Below are 16,927 nucleotides of genomic sequence, written 5' to 3'. Positions count from 1 at the left end.
ATCAGTTTCATACTGGCTACTGACTTTTAAAACTATACTTGTAACCTTAGTAGTCACAGCTTAATCTTAAATTGTTGTATGCCCATTCTCATTTTGTTTGCCCAGCTTGCAAGTTTGAGTTAAGCAAAAAGTTGTTTTCTAACGCTTTGCTCAGCAACTTTTTTTTGGGGGGGGCATTTTAAAGAGGACATGGGAGGGTCTCTACTAGCTGGCAGGCTATCTTAGAAGGGGACTTTGGCTTTTTCAAGCCTATTTCCCAAAATTGCATGCTAATAAGACCAATTGCCATAACTATTCCTCCTCCACCTCTCCTTTCACCTCTGAATTTGTAACTGGGGAGCAAATTTGGACCAGGTGTTTCCAGTGGTTGACTTGTGACATAAAGTATTCCTGTGTTGGTTTTGGGCATAAATTTTATAGAAATCCCCCCCCCCCGAAAGTCTTGATCATGCCATCTTGTGAGGGGCTAGTATCTCTCATCCATCTGATTAATCCCTGATTAAGCTCATTACTAACTTCTCAGAAGGGTCATGCTAGGCTCACTTATTGCACTCTCCTTTCAAATCGCTCTGCTTTGATCCTAATTCTTTGGGGGCACATTGTGGTTATTCTGTGTAAATGGAAAGGAAGCCTGCACAAATTCGAAGATAATGTTCTTTGTTACTACTTGCATGTTCCTGGACTGCTCTTTAGGACTGAAAACAAACTCTGAGCCCAGCCCTAGGGAGAGAGCCTTAGCACAAATTAAAGCCTGATCTTTTCTGTGTTAACAAATCTGTTATATTATGTTACAGGAATTGCTTACAAGTGGATTTCCTGAATTTGTTAAAATAGTAGAAGTTGGTCCAAGAGATGGATTGCAGAATGAAAAGGTAATTTAGCTGTGGGGGTTGCAGCGCCCTAAGGAAGACAATGCCATATTAATTCAACCGAGAAAGCATGTTTTGTTGCTTGTGTTACTGAAGTTTTCTTTTTCATCTATCTCTATTGCTCTTCAACCCATTTCATATACCATATTAAAGATGGAGGTAACATGGACAATCCACATAACAGTTTAAATATGCCAAAGTTCCATTGAAGTAAATGTGTTTGAGGCTGCAACCAACTACCAGGAAGTAAGGTATTATTTTTGAGCAGACATTGATAGGGCAAAAGTTCCATTGAAAATAGGCCGATTTTGAAAAACCCTTCCTTGAGTAGCTTTTTCTGCATAGCCTATCATTTCTTCCCATTCTAAATACATTCCAACCATCAAAATCATAAGAGGGCACCTCATTTTAGTAACTCTAATCCTACCCTGGTGCACACCCCTGTCCCTAATATAGGGCTGTAGTTCCATTGAAAATAGGTGGATTGTGAAAAACCCTTCCTTGAGGAGATTTTTCTGCGCAGCTCATCATTTCTGTCCATTCTAAACACATCCCAACCATGGCGACCATACCAGGACACCTCATTTTTGTGCAGTAAAATTGCTTAAATGTATACATGGCCTTATGTTTCACACACACACATGTGCAGAGTTCAGCCCTATGGAGTTTATTTTTGCTCTGTCTATCCTACTGCGGCAAGAGCCAGCTGGAGCAGGAAGAGGACTGAAGCAATTTAATGTCTAGTTCATGGGTCCTCAAACTAATGTCCGGGAGCTGGATCCGGCCTGCCATGCCCATTTGGACCCGCCGTGCACGTGCCCATGCCCACGCGTGCACGCCACCGCCCACTTTGCCCTGCATGCGGGGAGGCAGTGGTTTGCTTGCTCGAAGAAAATGATCTCCAAGTGAGCAAGCCGCTGCCTCATGCATCTGCCTCACGCCATGCTTTGCCTCCCCTCGCCGAGCACGCATGCCTGCCTGCACTCGGCTCACCTTGCTTCGCCACATGCCCTGCCGTTCCCCTCAGCGCGCTCACCCACACGTGCAGCCCCCGCCCCTGCCCCCGCACTGGCCCACACATACTGCTGGCACCACCTTTGTGGCCCACGCCTAGCACCGGCAGCTTTCAACTGGTCCCCTGGTGGAAAAGTTTGAGGACCCCAGTCTAGTTCATCCTCTTCCTCCTTCAAAAGAAAGTCCACCAAGCAGACCTCTAAGCATGTGTAGCTCATTCACTGGTGGTGGACAAGGATGGTCCGAGTCCATTCTTGGATGTGGGCAAAGGTGGGTTCAAAGGTGCGTGATGAACCACTAACCAACAATGCCACAGTCTTGTCTGGACAGAAGCTTCATTTGTTTGCCCTCATTCAGTGCATTACCATCCATTACTGGTTCAGAATAGCCATAGCTTCACCTGAATGTAATGAAAATGAGACATAATGCCAGTGTCACATACTAGTGAGTCTTCCAGGAGGTTCACATAGAGAAAGAAGAGAACCCTGCAGAATGTCATAAATGTCAAGGAGCTGAGTAGCATTTTCCCATCAATACCATCTGGAAATGGCCATGCAGACAGGAGCAAAACCACTTCCAAGGGGTGCCTCTCACAAGCCATCCAGAAAGCTTATCCAGAAGGGTATCATGACTGAAAGCTTTGAAAGTTCCTGAGAGGTCCAAGATAATCGACATGGTTGCTTGTTGCCTTCTTGATAGATATCATTCCACAGGACAACCAAGGCAGTTTTCCGTCCTAAAGCAAGGTCTGAAACCTGATAAACTGGAGTAAGATAATCAGTCGATATTATATATTTAAAATATTTCTATGCTGCCTTTCGGGACAAAGTTATTCCAAGGCAGCTTACATAGATAATAAAACAAATGAAAATATTGATGCTGGTAAAATGAAACTGTTAAAATGAAATCATTAAAGAATATTTTGTTTGGCATTCCAATGACATTTAATATTTCCACTTGGTTTCAATACTATTAATACTACATATATCTTAACTAATCCCAGTAGACTAGGTTGTTTTATATTGCTGATTAATAGTACATGCCCTCAATTTAAACCTTTATTTACTTTTTGTTATTTAGCATCCAATATCCTAGCTGCCCCAATAAAACTTCATTGTCTTTAGAAAGGTCAGGAAAAACACTTAAGTGTTCAGCAAATAATTATAAGTTTGGAAAACTTTAAAATCAGCTAACCAGTTCATATGAGTACGCATTTTTTTCTGCAATTGATGTGAAATGGATCATATTTTACAGTACAAGAATAAAAATACATGGTAGACAACTTAATTAAAAACAAAAGACTTCTGCCAGATTTGCATCATTTTGGGAAACATACAAGACTAAGCCTCCTTTGCACTGAAGGCCAAACGAAGTGTTCTATTAATGGGTATATTTATTCTGGAGGAAGCACATGTAGCCACAATGCAGATTAGGACTGTGTCGCATGCTCAGGGGTGTTAGGTTCCCCCCCACACTATTTTTATCCTGAAGTGCTTCCCTTCCATTTTTTTTAACGCCCAGTTGGAAGAATGTTAGTTTGGCTCCGTGCCATGTGGAAACCACTTCTCCTTGTCCCCCATGGCTGCAGTGTGTTTGTGTATCGGAATACTATAACCACGTGGCTAGGTAGAGTCATGTGGACCTTCCACACTTGATCAGTTTCCTACTGCCAGGGAAGGGCCTGGTAGCAATCACGTATTCTCATGCCTGCACACGCACAGGAGTTATGTGGAACACTGCCGTGGAGAAGTGGGTCCCAAGCACCCATGCAGCTTGCGTGTGCAACAAGGGTAGCTTTAGGATGGGGCCAGCATGGTGTGTACATATTACAGTGTGCAGTGCTGTAATATTCAGAAAAAAAAATCTTTTTTTACAAAGGTCCGCCTGGCGCCGTCTTTATATGTTTTTCGGCGCCAGGTCAAGACCTTTTTATTTAACCAACATTTTAATGATAAAAAATTTTAATTATTATTAGAATTAATTATTTTAATCTAACTTATTTTATTAATTAATTATATATTCAGTCATGGGATATCTAATTTACTATTGTTTAGGACAGAGATGTTATTGTTTATTTTTGTATTTATAGATTGTTGTGAACTGTCCAGAGATGAAAGTGATTGGACAGCCTAGAAAAATCCTAAATAAATAAATAAATAAATAAATATTTCCTACCCATGGTGCAGATGTGGCATTATGTCACCTATGTGCATCACATACCCAGGTTTTATTTCTAATTACTTATTTAAAAGTTGTATATAATGCCGTTCATCATCAAATCATAGGACAGTGTATAAAAAAGTTTCAAAACAATGATAAGTAAAAGCAAGGACAGCAACAAAGGAAAACTACGGAGGTAGGTACTAAAATTAGCCAGTGCCTGATACACAGATAAGTTTTCAGCAACCCTGTCAAAGGTAGCTCCATTGCACTGCAGGTAGAAGAGCATTTCAGAGTCGCGGGGGGCGGGGTAGTCAACAGAAAATGCTCTCCCCCAGCTCTGGTCAAATGTACCTCTGTAGGTGGCTGGACATCCAGAGACCCTTTTGCAGACTTTTGTGACTGTGCACAATACTCACAGTTCATTCTCTCTACATGTGTCAGTTTTTCTCTGTCTAAGAAAATAGGATCTGGCCACGTACATTAAAATATCACTAGTGCTTTTTCTTTGATTTTACAGTATTATAAATATCTTTTCTTTGTGTGTTTTTACTGCGTGCCATGCAATGAACCAACAGCAACAACGACGACAAAACCCCAACATATATTCCTTTCTGTTCTTAGGCTATAGTTCCTACAGATGTCAAAATTGAATTAATTGACCGACTTTCCAAAACAGGCCTGCCTGTCATAGAAGTGACCAGCTTTGTTTCTTCAAAATGGGTACCTCAGGTATGTAAAAGAACTGACTGTTGAGAGCATTACTTGGAACAATCCAGGGGTATGGCCTTAATGTGTTTTTTCCATTGAATGAAAATTCCTGGATTGTAATTTCTTCGCCCAGCTTTCCTTCACCTTAGAGGTGGGCAGTCCTAAGGAATGAGATCCAACTCTGGCTCTCCTGGCATCCCAGGCCAGCCATCTGGCTTCCCATCTCCCTTTTCTCACCCACTGATTGTTTGATGGATTCTCGCTTTTGTGTGTTTTTTGCCTTCAGTAAAAACTGGACTGCATCTCCTTGGGCTCAGTGATTGGCACTAACTGCGTTAAGGTGTAATTGTTACAGTGCACCCCTTGGAACTTCTCCAATACGGAAGTGGACTTTTGGGCTGAAAAGAGTCTCCCACCCTCTGGTTTACCTTTTATATTCTTCCCACCTGACTTTTCCCCATCTGAGCCTCACTGTTCTTTGTAAGTCCATAATTACTCCCAGACTCCATCCATTTGCTTTCAATGTAAAGCTGCAATCCTGTGTACACTTACCAACAAGTAACATCCATTGAACTTAGTGGGCCTCATGCCGAGTAGATACATGCTCTAACGTTGCTCTGCACATTGCCTTACATCGCATGGTAATTCCGATTGTCAGCCTTCTGGGCAGAAATTTCTATGCAGCATGCAGCACTTCATGGGATGTCTATCTTATCCCCAATACAGTAGCAGTAAGAGAGCAGAGCAAAACACTCTTCGAGTTAGCTGGCCCAATGAGCTAGAATAAAGTTCTGACAGTATTGCAAAAGCAATCACCCTCTGTGGATATGAAATCCATCTGTCATCAAGTAAAGCTATAACAGCAAGCAATAGCAATGTGATCCTCGATATAAGAAGTGTCTTCGTCTACTTCAGACTATTTCCTGGACTGGATGAGACTTGGCAACTTTTTCAGTATCAATAATGTTAATTGTGTGAAACAAATATTCCTGGTGTCGTACAAAGGAGATCCTTATAGCAGCAGCGCATATTATGCCACAGAGAGATCCTTTGTTGCCTTCCTGTCCTCACTATCTCGTGAGATTCATCTGTAGAGTAAATGTTGAGTTCTATCATAAAGCTGCCAAGAAATGAATGGTCTTTGAAACTGGTCGGTTGGGGTCTGTTAAATGCATTAATGATAGAGGGCCAAGATCCTGTAATGGATGTGGATTTTGGTAGGTAATGAAGATTGTGGCTTAAATTTAGGGCTGCGAGCTTTGATTACTCAGTTGGTGCAGTTAAACAACTAAATCTTTAATGGCAGAGCTAGCACGCACGTTACACAAATACTTCTTCCTCACTGCACACATACTCCTCTTACTTTAAACAGGGACTTTAAAATGGTTCCCACCTGCTCTGGCTAGTTCATAAAGCTATCAGGTAGTTTTAGGCCAAAACTACTATGTGCATCCTTCTTGCCATGCGTTTTGCAGATTAGCAGTCTTTTACAACACTGTTAAAGCTTGAAGTTTAAAACTGCAGTAATTTTGGCTCTGGCTTGTTGCTATCATGGGGAATATTCCAGATCCACAAACATCGTTTTAAAGGAAATATGAGAGTCCCTCAATTGTGTTCCCACAAAATAATAAAAGCCTAATAGTATGTGAAACCCATGAAAATGGACAGAGAGGGATGAGTAAATTCAGGGGTTGGCAATTTCTTCCCATCATCAGATAGAGAAGATAAGGCTGGTAAGGCAGAGAAGGCTGAGAACTTCACATAATGATATGGCTGTGTTAATGCATATATTTCTTTTCATAATTTTTCCCTGCAAGCAGAAGATGAGAAAGGACTGAGGTTCCACAGAGGTTCATGCTGGAGGAAAGGGGGAGGTCGTTTTAAAAACCGATTTCTCCCTCCTCTTTTCACTTCTCATGCTATTCTGAAGAGTTCTCCAAGCCAGGGACAGCAAGAGCATGATAAGAAGGCTGTGTCTAGCTATGGTTTTCTCATTGAGTCAAATAGACCTCCAGAGAGCTGTGGAAATGGCTTGGGTGATGGCCTACGCGAACGGTAAACCCTTGTTCCCTGCAGTCACCCTACAACCCCAGTTCAGTTCACTGTCACCCCAGTGTACCCTGCGGCTGCTATTTGAAAAACATTTCAAGATGTAGTCACACTTCTCCATTGCAATTTGTAGCTTGGTCCATAGGAAAAAGGGACATAAGACAAACCTGGTGAGAGTACTAACTTATGTATCCCACATTTGAATAAATCCCTTATTGAAGACGTGTTGTGGCTCAATGCACACTTTACTTTGTTTTCTTGATAATTATAGGACTGAGAGACAAAGTGTTTCCTCTGGTAGTATCTAATATCTAAAGCAGCCATATGCCACCCTTTTCATTTTCCACCAGGTTTTTTTTTCCAGTGCTTTGAATTCCTTTCTGTTCCTGTGAGACCCTTTGGGTTGCAAAGTTGGCCTACACTTGTCAGATATGGGGAGAAAGAGGCAACAATCCCCTTTTTATTCCTATTCCAAACTGCATGTTTTGTTTTAATGGCATAGTTGATGTTTAGATTAAATTCTGTGTGTACACAAAGTCTGTGTTCCTCAGAGATCATGTGCAGTCTTGATTATGTCTTCTTAGTACTCCTTTATTTTCTTAGGTCATGGGAATAGTGTCTAGTTATGTTTCAATAACTCTTTCTTTTCTTCTTTCCTTCCTTCCTTCCTTCCTTCCTTCCTTCCTTCCTTCCTTCCTTCCTTCCTTCCTTCCTTCCGTCCTTCTTTCTTTCTTTCTTTCTTTCTTTCTTTCTTTCTTTCTTTCTTTCTTTCTTAGTATTTTAAAACCATTTTACTATTTCCCTGTTAATGTTTTATTTGGCTGAAATTTTCTGGCTAAAAACAACCAGAAGAAGTAAAAGGTTCTGCAGTAGCAAGGTGCCATATAAAACAGGATCCCACACCTATAATTGAAATCGCCAAGAATGATAAACGGGTGCCATTGAAATGCTTAGCACTTAGGTATCTTATTGCACTTTGAAGGTTAATAGCAGAAATGTTAAAGTACATGTTAAAGTAAGACTCTGCTTACAAGAAAAATAGCAAGGGGACAAATATTTTATATAAACCTTATTTGCAGTGATTAAGTTTCATGGAGCTTGAATTACAGTTTCTATTTAGACTGTTAATTGTATTTTCAGTTATTTTGCAATAGTGAAAAATATAGATATTTGTCCCATTGGTTTAGCATTAACTTTTTAGTTTCAAGGGTTTTCTTCAGGCTATGAAATAGGGATGAAATTCTTTGTGTAATGAAGGGATTAAAACTTTTGGAGCTATAGGATTTAGCAGGAGGTGCACAGTTACAGGGTTGTTTATTTTGAACCTTTTAGCATGTAACAATGATACAATAAAACTAACATTCATAAAACATTCAAAACTGTACTAGAAATATGTATTACGGCTACATTGGTTGATTTTATTCTTGTTATTAAAACAAAAAAGTCACTGTACACACTTTCCCGAGATTTCGTAGATGATCATGGACCCTGGAGTCCCAAGTGACCCTGGCAGCTTGGAGTTTCAATATGTAGCTCCTTGCTGAGGGGCCTGCCTATTTGTTGTCAGGACAGCTGTGGTGCTTCGAGTGTTGGAGTGGGCCCCTGGGAGATGCAGGTGTAGTCCTGCTCACTGGGTGACCTTGGGCAAGTCACTGACTCTAAGCCTAGCCTACCTCACAAGGCTGTTGTAATGATGGTAAGATGGAGTGGAGAATTATGTAAGCTGCCTTGTGTTCCTCAGAAGAGGAGAAAAGGTGGGATATAAATGCAGTGGAGTCATAAAAATGCCCAAATCTTTTAAAAGACCATAATTGCAGATGAGAGACATATTTTTCGTGGATTCCTCAAAAGTTTAGTTCAAGTCTTAGCCATGCTTAGATTTACTAAAAGCAACATTCCATTGATTTAAATGAGTCTTTCTTGGTTATGGCTAAGTTATAATCTAATGTCTCTGATGGCAGACTGGACTAAGTGAATTCACTAAACTAAGTGAATTCAGTTTGGCACCACATTGGTTTGCACTGTTGCATCTATCTGCTATTGCTAGCAGCCATTAAGTAGCAAAACAAGGTTGTCGAAATAGGTGCTTGCACTATATTCATATAATCCAGGCTCAATGGCTTCAAATGGAAAATGACAAGCTGAACAAATATTCAGTTAAATATTCTATTTTCTCCACTTTCAGCTTTTTAAAATTTTATTTTTAATGCTCTTGCTTTCATGCCAAGGATTTAGACATGTACTAGGGTTCGGAGAGAGATGGGATAGTAATCCTATAGGCAATCAAGTATGGTCATGGTGCTCTCAGTTTCATGTGAATGGCTCCTAGAACTATCAAAGGGCACTGTGTAGCTATTCTTTATTTTTCTTCTTTATCAGACTTTTTTAAAGAAGTGGTAGGAAAATAGAGGAGCATTGTAAAAGGAAGACAATGATGCTTGGACTCATGTAAAATTCCATGAATAAAGCAAGGTGATGGCATGATCAAAGCCTTATTTGGGAGCATTTTAAATATCATTTTAATTTTCCTATGACTTAATGAGAAATGAACATGTTTTACTGTATTGAAAGTCAGTGATTGTGTCTGTATAGATGATATATGACTAGTATTGTATCATTCAGAACAGATTCAATACAAAAGGAGCACTGTATCATTTCAAACCATAAGGTAGGTATCTGAAACTGCCCATGATTTAAAGCAGTATTTTTTTTTTATTTCAGATGGCAGATCACACAGAAGTAATGCGAGGAATAGAGCAGTATCCTGGAGTCCGCTATCCAGTACTTACACCTAATCTCCAAGGATTCCATTCAGCTGTATGTGTATTTCTTTATCTGTCCACAAATTACCATTTAATTCCATGAATGTATTTGTTCAAAAATGTGCACAACTAATCACATACAGGTGGCTTTGAAACTACTGGAAGCTAACTGAGGAGAAAGTTATGTTTATGTGCCAGATTATGTTTATATGCCAGGTTATGCCAAATTGTTTGCCTCATACACAATAACGGTTGAGTGGGGTCTTAACCAGATTTGGTATTAAGCAGCAACAGTACCTGATAGAAGTAGCTGTGCCACCAGTTACTTGTAAATTCTGAAAAGGCGCAGCAGAAAAGATGGCTGCACCCATCTATATCCTCAGGACTGCTGAGTCCTTTTCCTTGCTGCATGCCATCCCTGACCAGGAATCCTCCCCATAGGGCTCCCTCGCCTTCCACTGCCTCTTGTATCCAGATATTCCACACTCATGAGCCTTCAAAGACATGCACATATGCCCCATGCTGCCCAAAAAGTGAATGAGGATTGGCCCAGTAAAGTCTATAGTTAAAATCACCACAGGGACACAAATCTTAAAGACTCACTTTTATCAAGGGGTATATTCCCAGGCAGAAGCAAGCCCTCACTTTGGGCAGTGTACCTGAAACTCGGCTCTCACCAGTACCCCCAACTTCTTGTTCTCACACAAGAGAACCTGCAAGCAACAGCCCAGATCAAAACATTCCCTTTGCAGGAAGTTGTGCATTCAGTGAATTTGGCGCAGTGACAGCGAAGAAAAATAAAGCTTTCCTTAAAGGCCAATGTACTTGATTAGGAAAATAACTAATAGGATCTAAGGAATTCTCAGACAAGCTGTAGAACCATTCTATGCCTCCATACTCCTTTATAGTCTTTGTGCAGCTTCTTCCTTATACCTATTATTTAAAATATTTCTATACATTGGTATAGAAGAAGATTTCAGTTTAGTAAGAAATTTCTTTACCAATTGATAGAAAAGGAAAGATAATTTGGTTCTGTGGAAGTGATGTAATCTGCATTCAGTCCTGCAGATGAATGAAGGAAAAGCTGAATCCCCAGGACCTAACTAGATGTTAATAGTGAACACATGGCTTGTACCAATCCATGTTTCCCTACTAATGTCAGGTATGTTTGCTTCCCCCCTTTCAGGCAGGAGCCAGTGAATTGCAGCAGGGATTTGGTAACAATGAATACAGCAATGCTGTTTCTCACTTTTCTTTTATTAGCTCTGTAGGTATTGAACATTTGTTCCAAGGAGGGCTGTGAATCAGTAGACATTGTCATGAAGATATGGATTGGCACCCGTCCCTCATCTCTGTCATATCTAGTGCAGGCTTCAACTCCTTACCTGGAAGTAATTTACATTGAAATTAATAGGTCCCTCCCCCCACCATAATCTTGGAGTTGTTGTAGACAACATGCTAAATGTTAGCCAGCAGTGTGATGCAGCTGCAAAAAAGGCAAACACTATTTTGGGATGCATAAACAGAGGCATCACTTCCAGATACACAGAAATGCTCATGCCCCTCTACTCTGAATTAGTCAGAGCTCACCTGGAGTACAGCATTCCCGTTTGGGCACCCAGGTTTAAAAAGGATGCGGATATTCTGGAGAGGGTTCAGAGGAGGGCAACAAAGGTGATGCAGGGTCTGGAGAATAAGTCTTACGCTGAGAGGCTGAAAGAACTGGACCTGTTCAGCCTTGAGAAAAGACTACGAGTTGACGTGATAGCACTCTACACATACCTCAAAGGCTATCACAAAGAAAGAGGAAAAGACTTATTCTCACTAATCTCAGAGTGTAGGACACGGAACGATGAGCTTAAACTACAACACACTAGGTGCAGGCTGGACACAAGGAAGAATTTCCTGAGTGTGAGACCAGTACCACAGTGGAACCAGCTGCCAAGAGAGGCTGTGTGCTCTTCCATGCTGGGGACATTCAGAAAGCAATTGGATGGTTGCCTGATTGGGATGGTGTGACTGACATCCTATAACAGCAGTGGGGCTGGACTCGATGGCATTTTTGTTCCCTTCTGATTATAGTACTCTATGATTACTGATGCTTCAGATGGTGGATAAATATTGTTAAAGCAAATATTTTACTCATCTGTTTTGTTTTAGATTGCTGCAGGGGCAACTGAAGTCTCAGTCTTTGGTGCGGCTTCTGAGTCATTCAGCAAATTAAATATTAACTGCACCATAGAAGAAAGCATGGAAAGATTTGAGGATGTTATTAGATCTGCAAGAAACATGGACATCCCAGTGCGAGGGTAATCAGGATACATTTTATCAGTGTGGCCATTTGTGAAAAAAAGTCTTAATTGCTTAAGTGTATTTGTAACTGCTGGCATGCTATATCACTTAGAGCAAAGGTGGAAAGAAGGTCATCTTTATAAGTTTTGGACCTCAACTCTTCAAAAACCCAGCCAGCAGGATCAGTGATCAGGAATGATGGGTATTGCAGTCCAAAACAACTGGAGATCTATTTTCTGCCCATCCCTGGTTTAGGGAGCCACCCTAACTCCTGCAAAAACCAGGTGAAGGGCATTCAGTGTATTGCAATGATAACAGATTTTAGAGAAAATGAAGTAAATAATGCTATGTCACTTGTGACGCAAAGCACAATTTTGTATAGAATAGTTCTGATTTATTGCACAGTTCTAACTTATGTGCTCAAAAGTAGGTCCCAGTGTCTTCAATGGAGCTAATCCAAATGGGTTTAGGATTGCAGTCCATAGTTCTTTCATGCTGCCACTCCACCACTGTCTCATAGCTGCTAAGTTCCACAGTGGTTATTCTCCCATTTTACCCTGCTTGCTATCCTTCCCTATTAGAAGTCATAATCTGTAACTGGCTGAGATCAAGCACACTTCGTCCTTCGTCTCAGGCCTCAACAACTGAAACTCAACAGATCTGCTAACAGAACTGCATTAATTGTTCCGTTGAATTCGTGACAGATCTGAGTGATTTGATTTTCAATGTGCTGTGCAAACTTGTCACAGTGTGCCACTGAGGACTCCATGGAACTTTTCTCTGCCCAAATTGCAGCGAGCCATGATCCACTTGGAAAAGCTCTGCTGGATAACTCTGAAAAGGTGCAGTGGTGGTGGAGAATAATGCCGTCTCAGCCACCCTCACCGCCACAGAATGAGCGAATAAGAGTGTCTGGCCATATTTGGCACACATTTTCCTGCCCCTCCATTCTAGCCATCTCCCTTCTCGCTTCATGGTCCTCAGCTCAAGTGAATGCCCAGGAGCTTCAGGGCTTTGCTCAGAAGGAGGGTGCAATGGCTGGCTGCTGCCCAAGCCATCTCCATATTCCACAGAGTGACCAGCACTTCAACAGGAGCAGCAGTCATCCCAGCAGGAAAATTCACCAGAACACATTGGAATGGGTTACGTTTCACTTCCGTCACTTCAGAATGAACCTCTCTGCAGTCTTGATCAGCTACTGCAGGGTGACGATAGGATGCCCGTGGGCAGCAGTGTACACCTGGCCACCTTTCTTGGCACTTGTCAAGCTTCACTGCTCTTCCCAGTTTTATTTAAAAAACTGGCAATTTTTCTTCCCAGCAGCTGGGACCATGCTAAAGTGAAGTGTGCATGTTAGCTGACAGGCGATGCGAGAAAGGAAGGGGAATAAGCTGGAAGCTGGATGGGGTGTGGGGAGGGGAGAGAAATGTTTGCTTTCTGTGGAATGGATTTGTGGTGCTGGGTTCAAAGGGATTTTGTTGGGATCCAGCCCCCAGCTTTACCTTGCTCCATGTTGATTACTTGTCATTTGCAATTTCTTGTCCTTTTCAATGAATAAAGCACCATTGGCAGCCATTTTGTGGTGCCCAGGGCAGTTTCTCAGATTGCTAAATGTGTCCACAGCCCCAAAAGGTGGCCTAATCATAATATCTCGCTTGGGGGACATTTTTTTTAGTTAACAAATATATCTTGCTAGAAGGTTGTGCCACAATTTTAGATGCATACTACTCTTTTGGTTTGTGGAATGGGCTGGAAACAATTTGGGGGTTGTCTGAAATCCATTTACATTAGTCAGGGGAAGTTTAATATTGTGCAAAATGAGGCAGCAGTGGGTTTTGACTGTTTCTTTCTCTTCCTTTAAACACAATTACAAGCAGTGATGGAGCTGCAATCAAGGTAGCCTGGTGATGTTTCCATTTGCTGCACTTTGGTCCAATGAAAATGTGCTAGAAATCTACTTTCAGAATTTGAAAGGTTTAAGGTTTTATTTTCTGTTTTTCCTGGCAATCTGGAGTTTATAAAGCAAACTAAATTAGTGGCCATAGGTGAATTTAATGGAAAATGTACTTGAAAGCTTTAGTGAGATTTCACTCTGTTGTTGTGTCGCTACAGCTGGACCAACATTTACGAAACCATCATATAGAACATTAATATTACCAGCTGTCATGCTGAAAGCCTAACATGGTACAGAACAGTAAAGTGTTTACTGAAAGAATTCAAGTGCTTATTAAAAGATGAGATTGAAATTGTGTAGCCAAAATATTTCATGCCTTACTGATTTCATAAAAAATATTATAGTCTTAATATTTAGTAACACTTTCAATGCAATTGATAAACAATTGAGTAAAGTTTGACAAAAAAGCCATTCTTTCTACAATACATAATTACCTTAGGAATTCGTTGGCTTTAATTTGTGATAGCTATATGGAATTTCCAGGTTCAGAAGTGGTGGTATTATTATTAATAATATTATTATTGCATTTATTATTATTAACATTTCTCTACTCCCTAGTAACCAACATTCTCTGGCAATTTTCCAAAGATTAAAACCTTAAAATACAGTATAAAATATATTAAACATTTATATACAGAAACAATTTAAAGTGGTCAGCAATAAAATTCCCAGGACCTTTATTTCCAACATCCCTTAATGTATGATGTCAAATGCTTGAGAGTGAAGAGAAGTTTTAACCTAGAAGAATGACAATGGTGCATCAGATGTTCTTCACTGGAGAGTGTTTTGCATAGTCAAGAGCCATCACCAAAAAGGATGTCTCCCTTGCTGCCATCCTCTGAAGTTTAATTGAATGACGAAACTGAAGGATACCTTTGTTTAAAGCTTTACTGGTCATAAGCAGCGCTTTGAATCTTTCACTTTTAACCTCAAGTTAAGCATGCCTTCGATTTGCATAATCAAATAAATGAAGCATTCAAAGTGCTGGTTATAAAGGTTTGCACAGCTTGAGAGCAGACCTCCTTCCTCCATATAAGCCTGCCTTGGTCTTAAGATCCTGTGGAAAAGGTCCTTCTTTTGAGATTGGTGTGTTTGGTAAAAGAGAGTCGGCCACTGCTAGGTTGTGGCACTTTCTGCTAAAGGAGGCTGCTTATTCTATTTTTACTTTCCTGGTGGGAGGCAAAAGCAGGTCTTTAGCACATAAATGGTCTGTAATAGTGAATGTTATTTTCATTTTGTTCTTGCATTGTAAGTATGCATTAACACATTTGTTTCAGTATTGCTTTAAGCAAGTTTTATATATGCTCATAAGCTGCCTTGTTGGCCATTTTTCTTTGTAGAAAGGCAGGGTATAACTCAAATAAATTGGCCATTGGAGGATCTGATCCATCAGGGCTATTTTTATGATTTTAATGTCCTGAGGAAATTGGATTAGAACACAGCCAAAATTGATGTTTTCAAAATCTCTTGCCATAAAACTTCTGCTGCACGTACTTTATGTGTTAAATGATAATGAGAACACTTGGAGTTCAGAAGTGTAGTCCAGATTGCACAGCACAGCTAAGCATTCAAATGCAATCAAGAGCAGTTACTAATAGAATAGTGAATGCAATTTGCAACTAGTCAATTGAGTATTATTTCTAGGAATGTGAGGGCAATACATGGAGAAAAAGTTATAAACTGTAGTTACAGTCAACCTGTATGGCACAGGTGGATAAAATATTGTATTTAGGTAAGCTCAGTTGCTTGGCTGGCTAGCTAGCTAAGAAGCTTATTGGGTGGTCTTGGCAAGTCACTCTGTCTCCATGTACCATGTGTTTCATTCACACCATTGTAAGAAAAATTGGAATAAGGCTTATAAAACACACTCTTTTATTTTTTTGTAAATATTTTTAATGACTGCGGGGATGCTTCCCATAACTTCTCACATAAGCACAGGAGAAGCCCTGTGCTGAACCAGAACGAAGGTCTGTCTGCTGTCCAGAGGACTGTAGTTTCTCAGGTGGAGGTTGCATGAAAAACGGGGATTCTTCTAGCTCATATCCCACAAGCAACGACATTGCTAAGGACCCTGCCCTTTCTGAATGCTCTATGGCTCTCCAAGGCAGAGGAACCTGTTTATGCATGACGGCTGTCGAAAGGCAAGCTGCAGTGCTTCGTGTTCCTGGTGGGTGTGGAGCCAAGAGAGAGTTATAGTTATTCAAGCTCCTAGGGATGTAAGAGGTCTGCCGGATCAGACCAGTGGCCTCTCTAGTCCTGGATTCTGTTCCCACACTGGTCAACCAGTTGCCACAGTGGGAAACCCGAAAGCAGGAGGTGAGGTCAAGAACTCCTTCCTGATTGTGTCTCCCACCAGTTGGTATGCAGCAGTACACTGCCTCTGATACTGCGAGCAGCCATCATGACTAGGAGCCAGTGGTACCACTGTCCTCTGTGAATGCATCTAATCCTCCTTTAAAGCTGTCTGTGCTGTACATCTTCTGGTACTGAATTCCATTCTGTGCGCTGGGTAAGAAAGTGTGTCCTTTACTTTCTCCTGAGTTTCAGACCTGAGAATTAAGAAAGAGAAAGAAAAGGTTCTGCCTACCCGGCCAGTACAAGAAAATCAAACTCCTCCCTATTCACTTTGTACTATCCACAATTTTGTGTCTCCTCTAACCTGCCTTTTTTTTAAGCTTAACATCCCCAAACGCTATACCTTTTCCTCACAGCAGAATTGCTCCATCCTTTTGCTCATTTTAGTTGCTCTTTTCTGCTCCTTTTCCAACAATCCAATATCCTTTTTGGCATATGGTGCCCAGAACGGTGCATAGTATCCAAGTGTGTTTGTACCATAAATTTGTATAAGAGCAGTATGTTATTGGATGTTTTATTTTCAGTTTTTTTCCTGATGATCTCCAACTTGGAGTGTTTCTTTTCCACTGCAGCTGCATAAAAGGTTGATGTTTTTATTGAGCTTTCCAGCACAACCCCAGGATTCATTTCCTAGTCAGCCAGTACCAGCTCAAATCCACCAATGTATATGGGAACTTAAGAATTTTAGTCCCAGTGTACATCATTGTGCAAATATTCCTGGAAAGAAACCCTTACAGAGGTGGCAAACTGGGGTGGAGTGA

General features: G+C 40.8%; 1 protein-coding gene across 1 annotated transcript in view; it reads left to right on the top strand.

Annotated features, from left to right (window-relative positions):
• Window positions 1-16,927, top strand: part of HMGCLL1 (3-hydroxymethyl-3-methylglutaryl-CoA lyase like 1) — a 69,551-nt gene that overhangs the window by 11,502 nt on the left and 41,122 nt on the right. Inside the window, exons 2-5 of the mRNA XM_044422171.1 lie at window positions 795-872; window positions 4,668-4,775; window positions 9,525-9,620; window positions 11,726-11,874. Of these exons, the coding sequence (XP_044278106.1) occupies window positions 795-872; window positions 4,668-4,775; window positions 9,525-9,620; window positions 11,726-11,874 (431 nt within the window). The remainder of the gene's footprint in view (window positions 1-794; window positions 873-4,667; window positions 4,776-9,524; window positions 9,621-11,725; window positions 11,875-16,927) is intronic.

Source organism: Varanus komodoensis, unplaced genomic scaffold (assembly GCF_004798865.1).
Source record: "Varanus komodoensis strain SLA01 unplaced genomic scaffold, ASM479886v1 scaffold12, whole genome shotgun sequence".
In the NCBI taxonomy this organism is placed as follows: Eukaryota; Metazoa; Chordata; class Lepidosauria; order Squamata; family Varanidae; genus Varanus; species Varanus komodoensis.
Note: the sequence above shows the minus strand (reverse complement) of the source record. Positions and strands in the feature narration are given on the sequence as shown.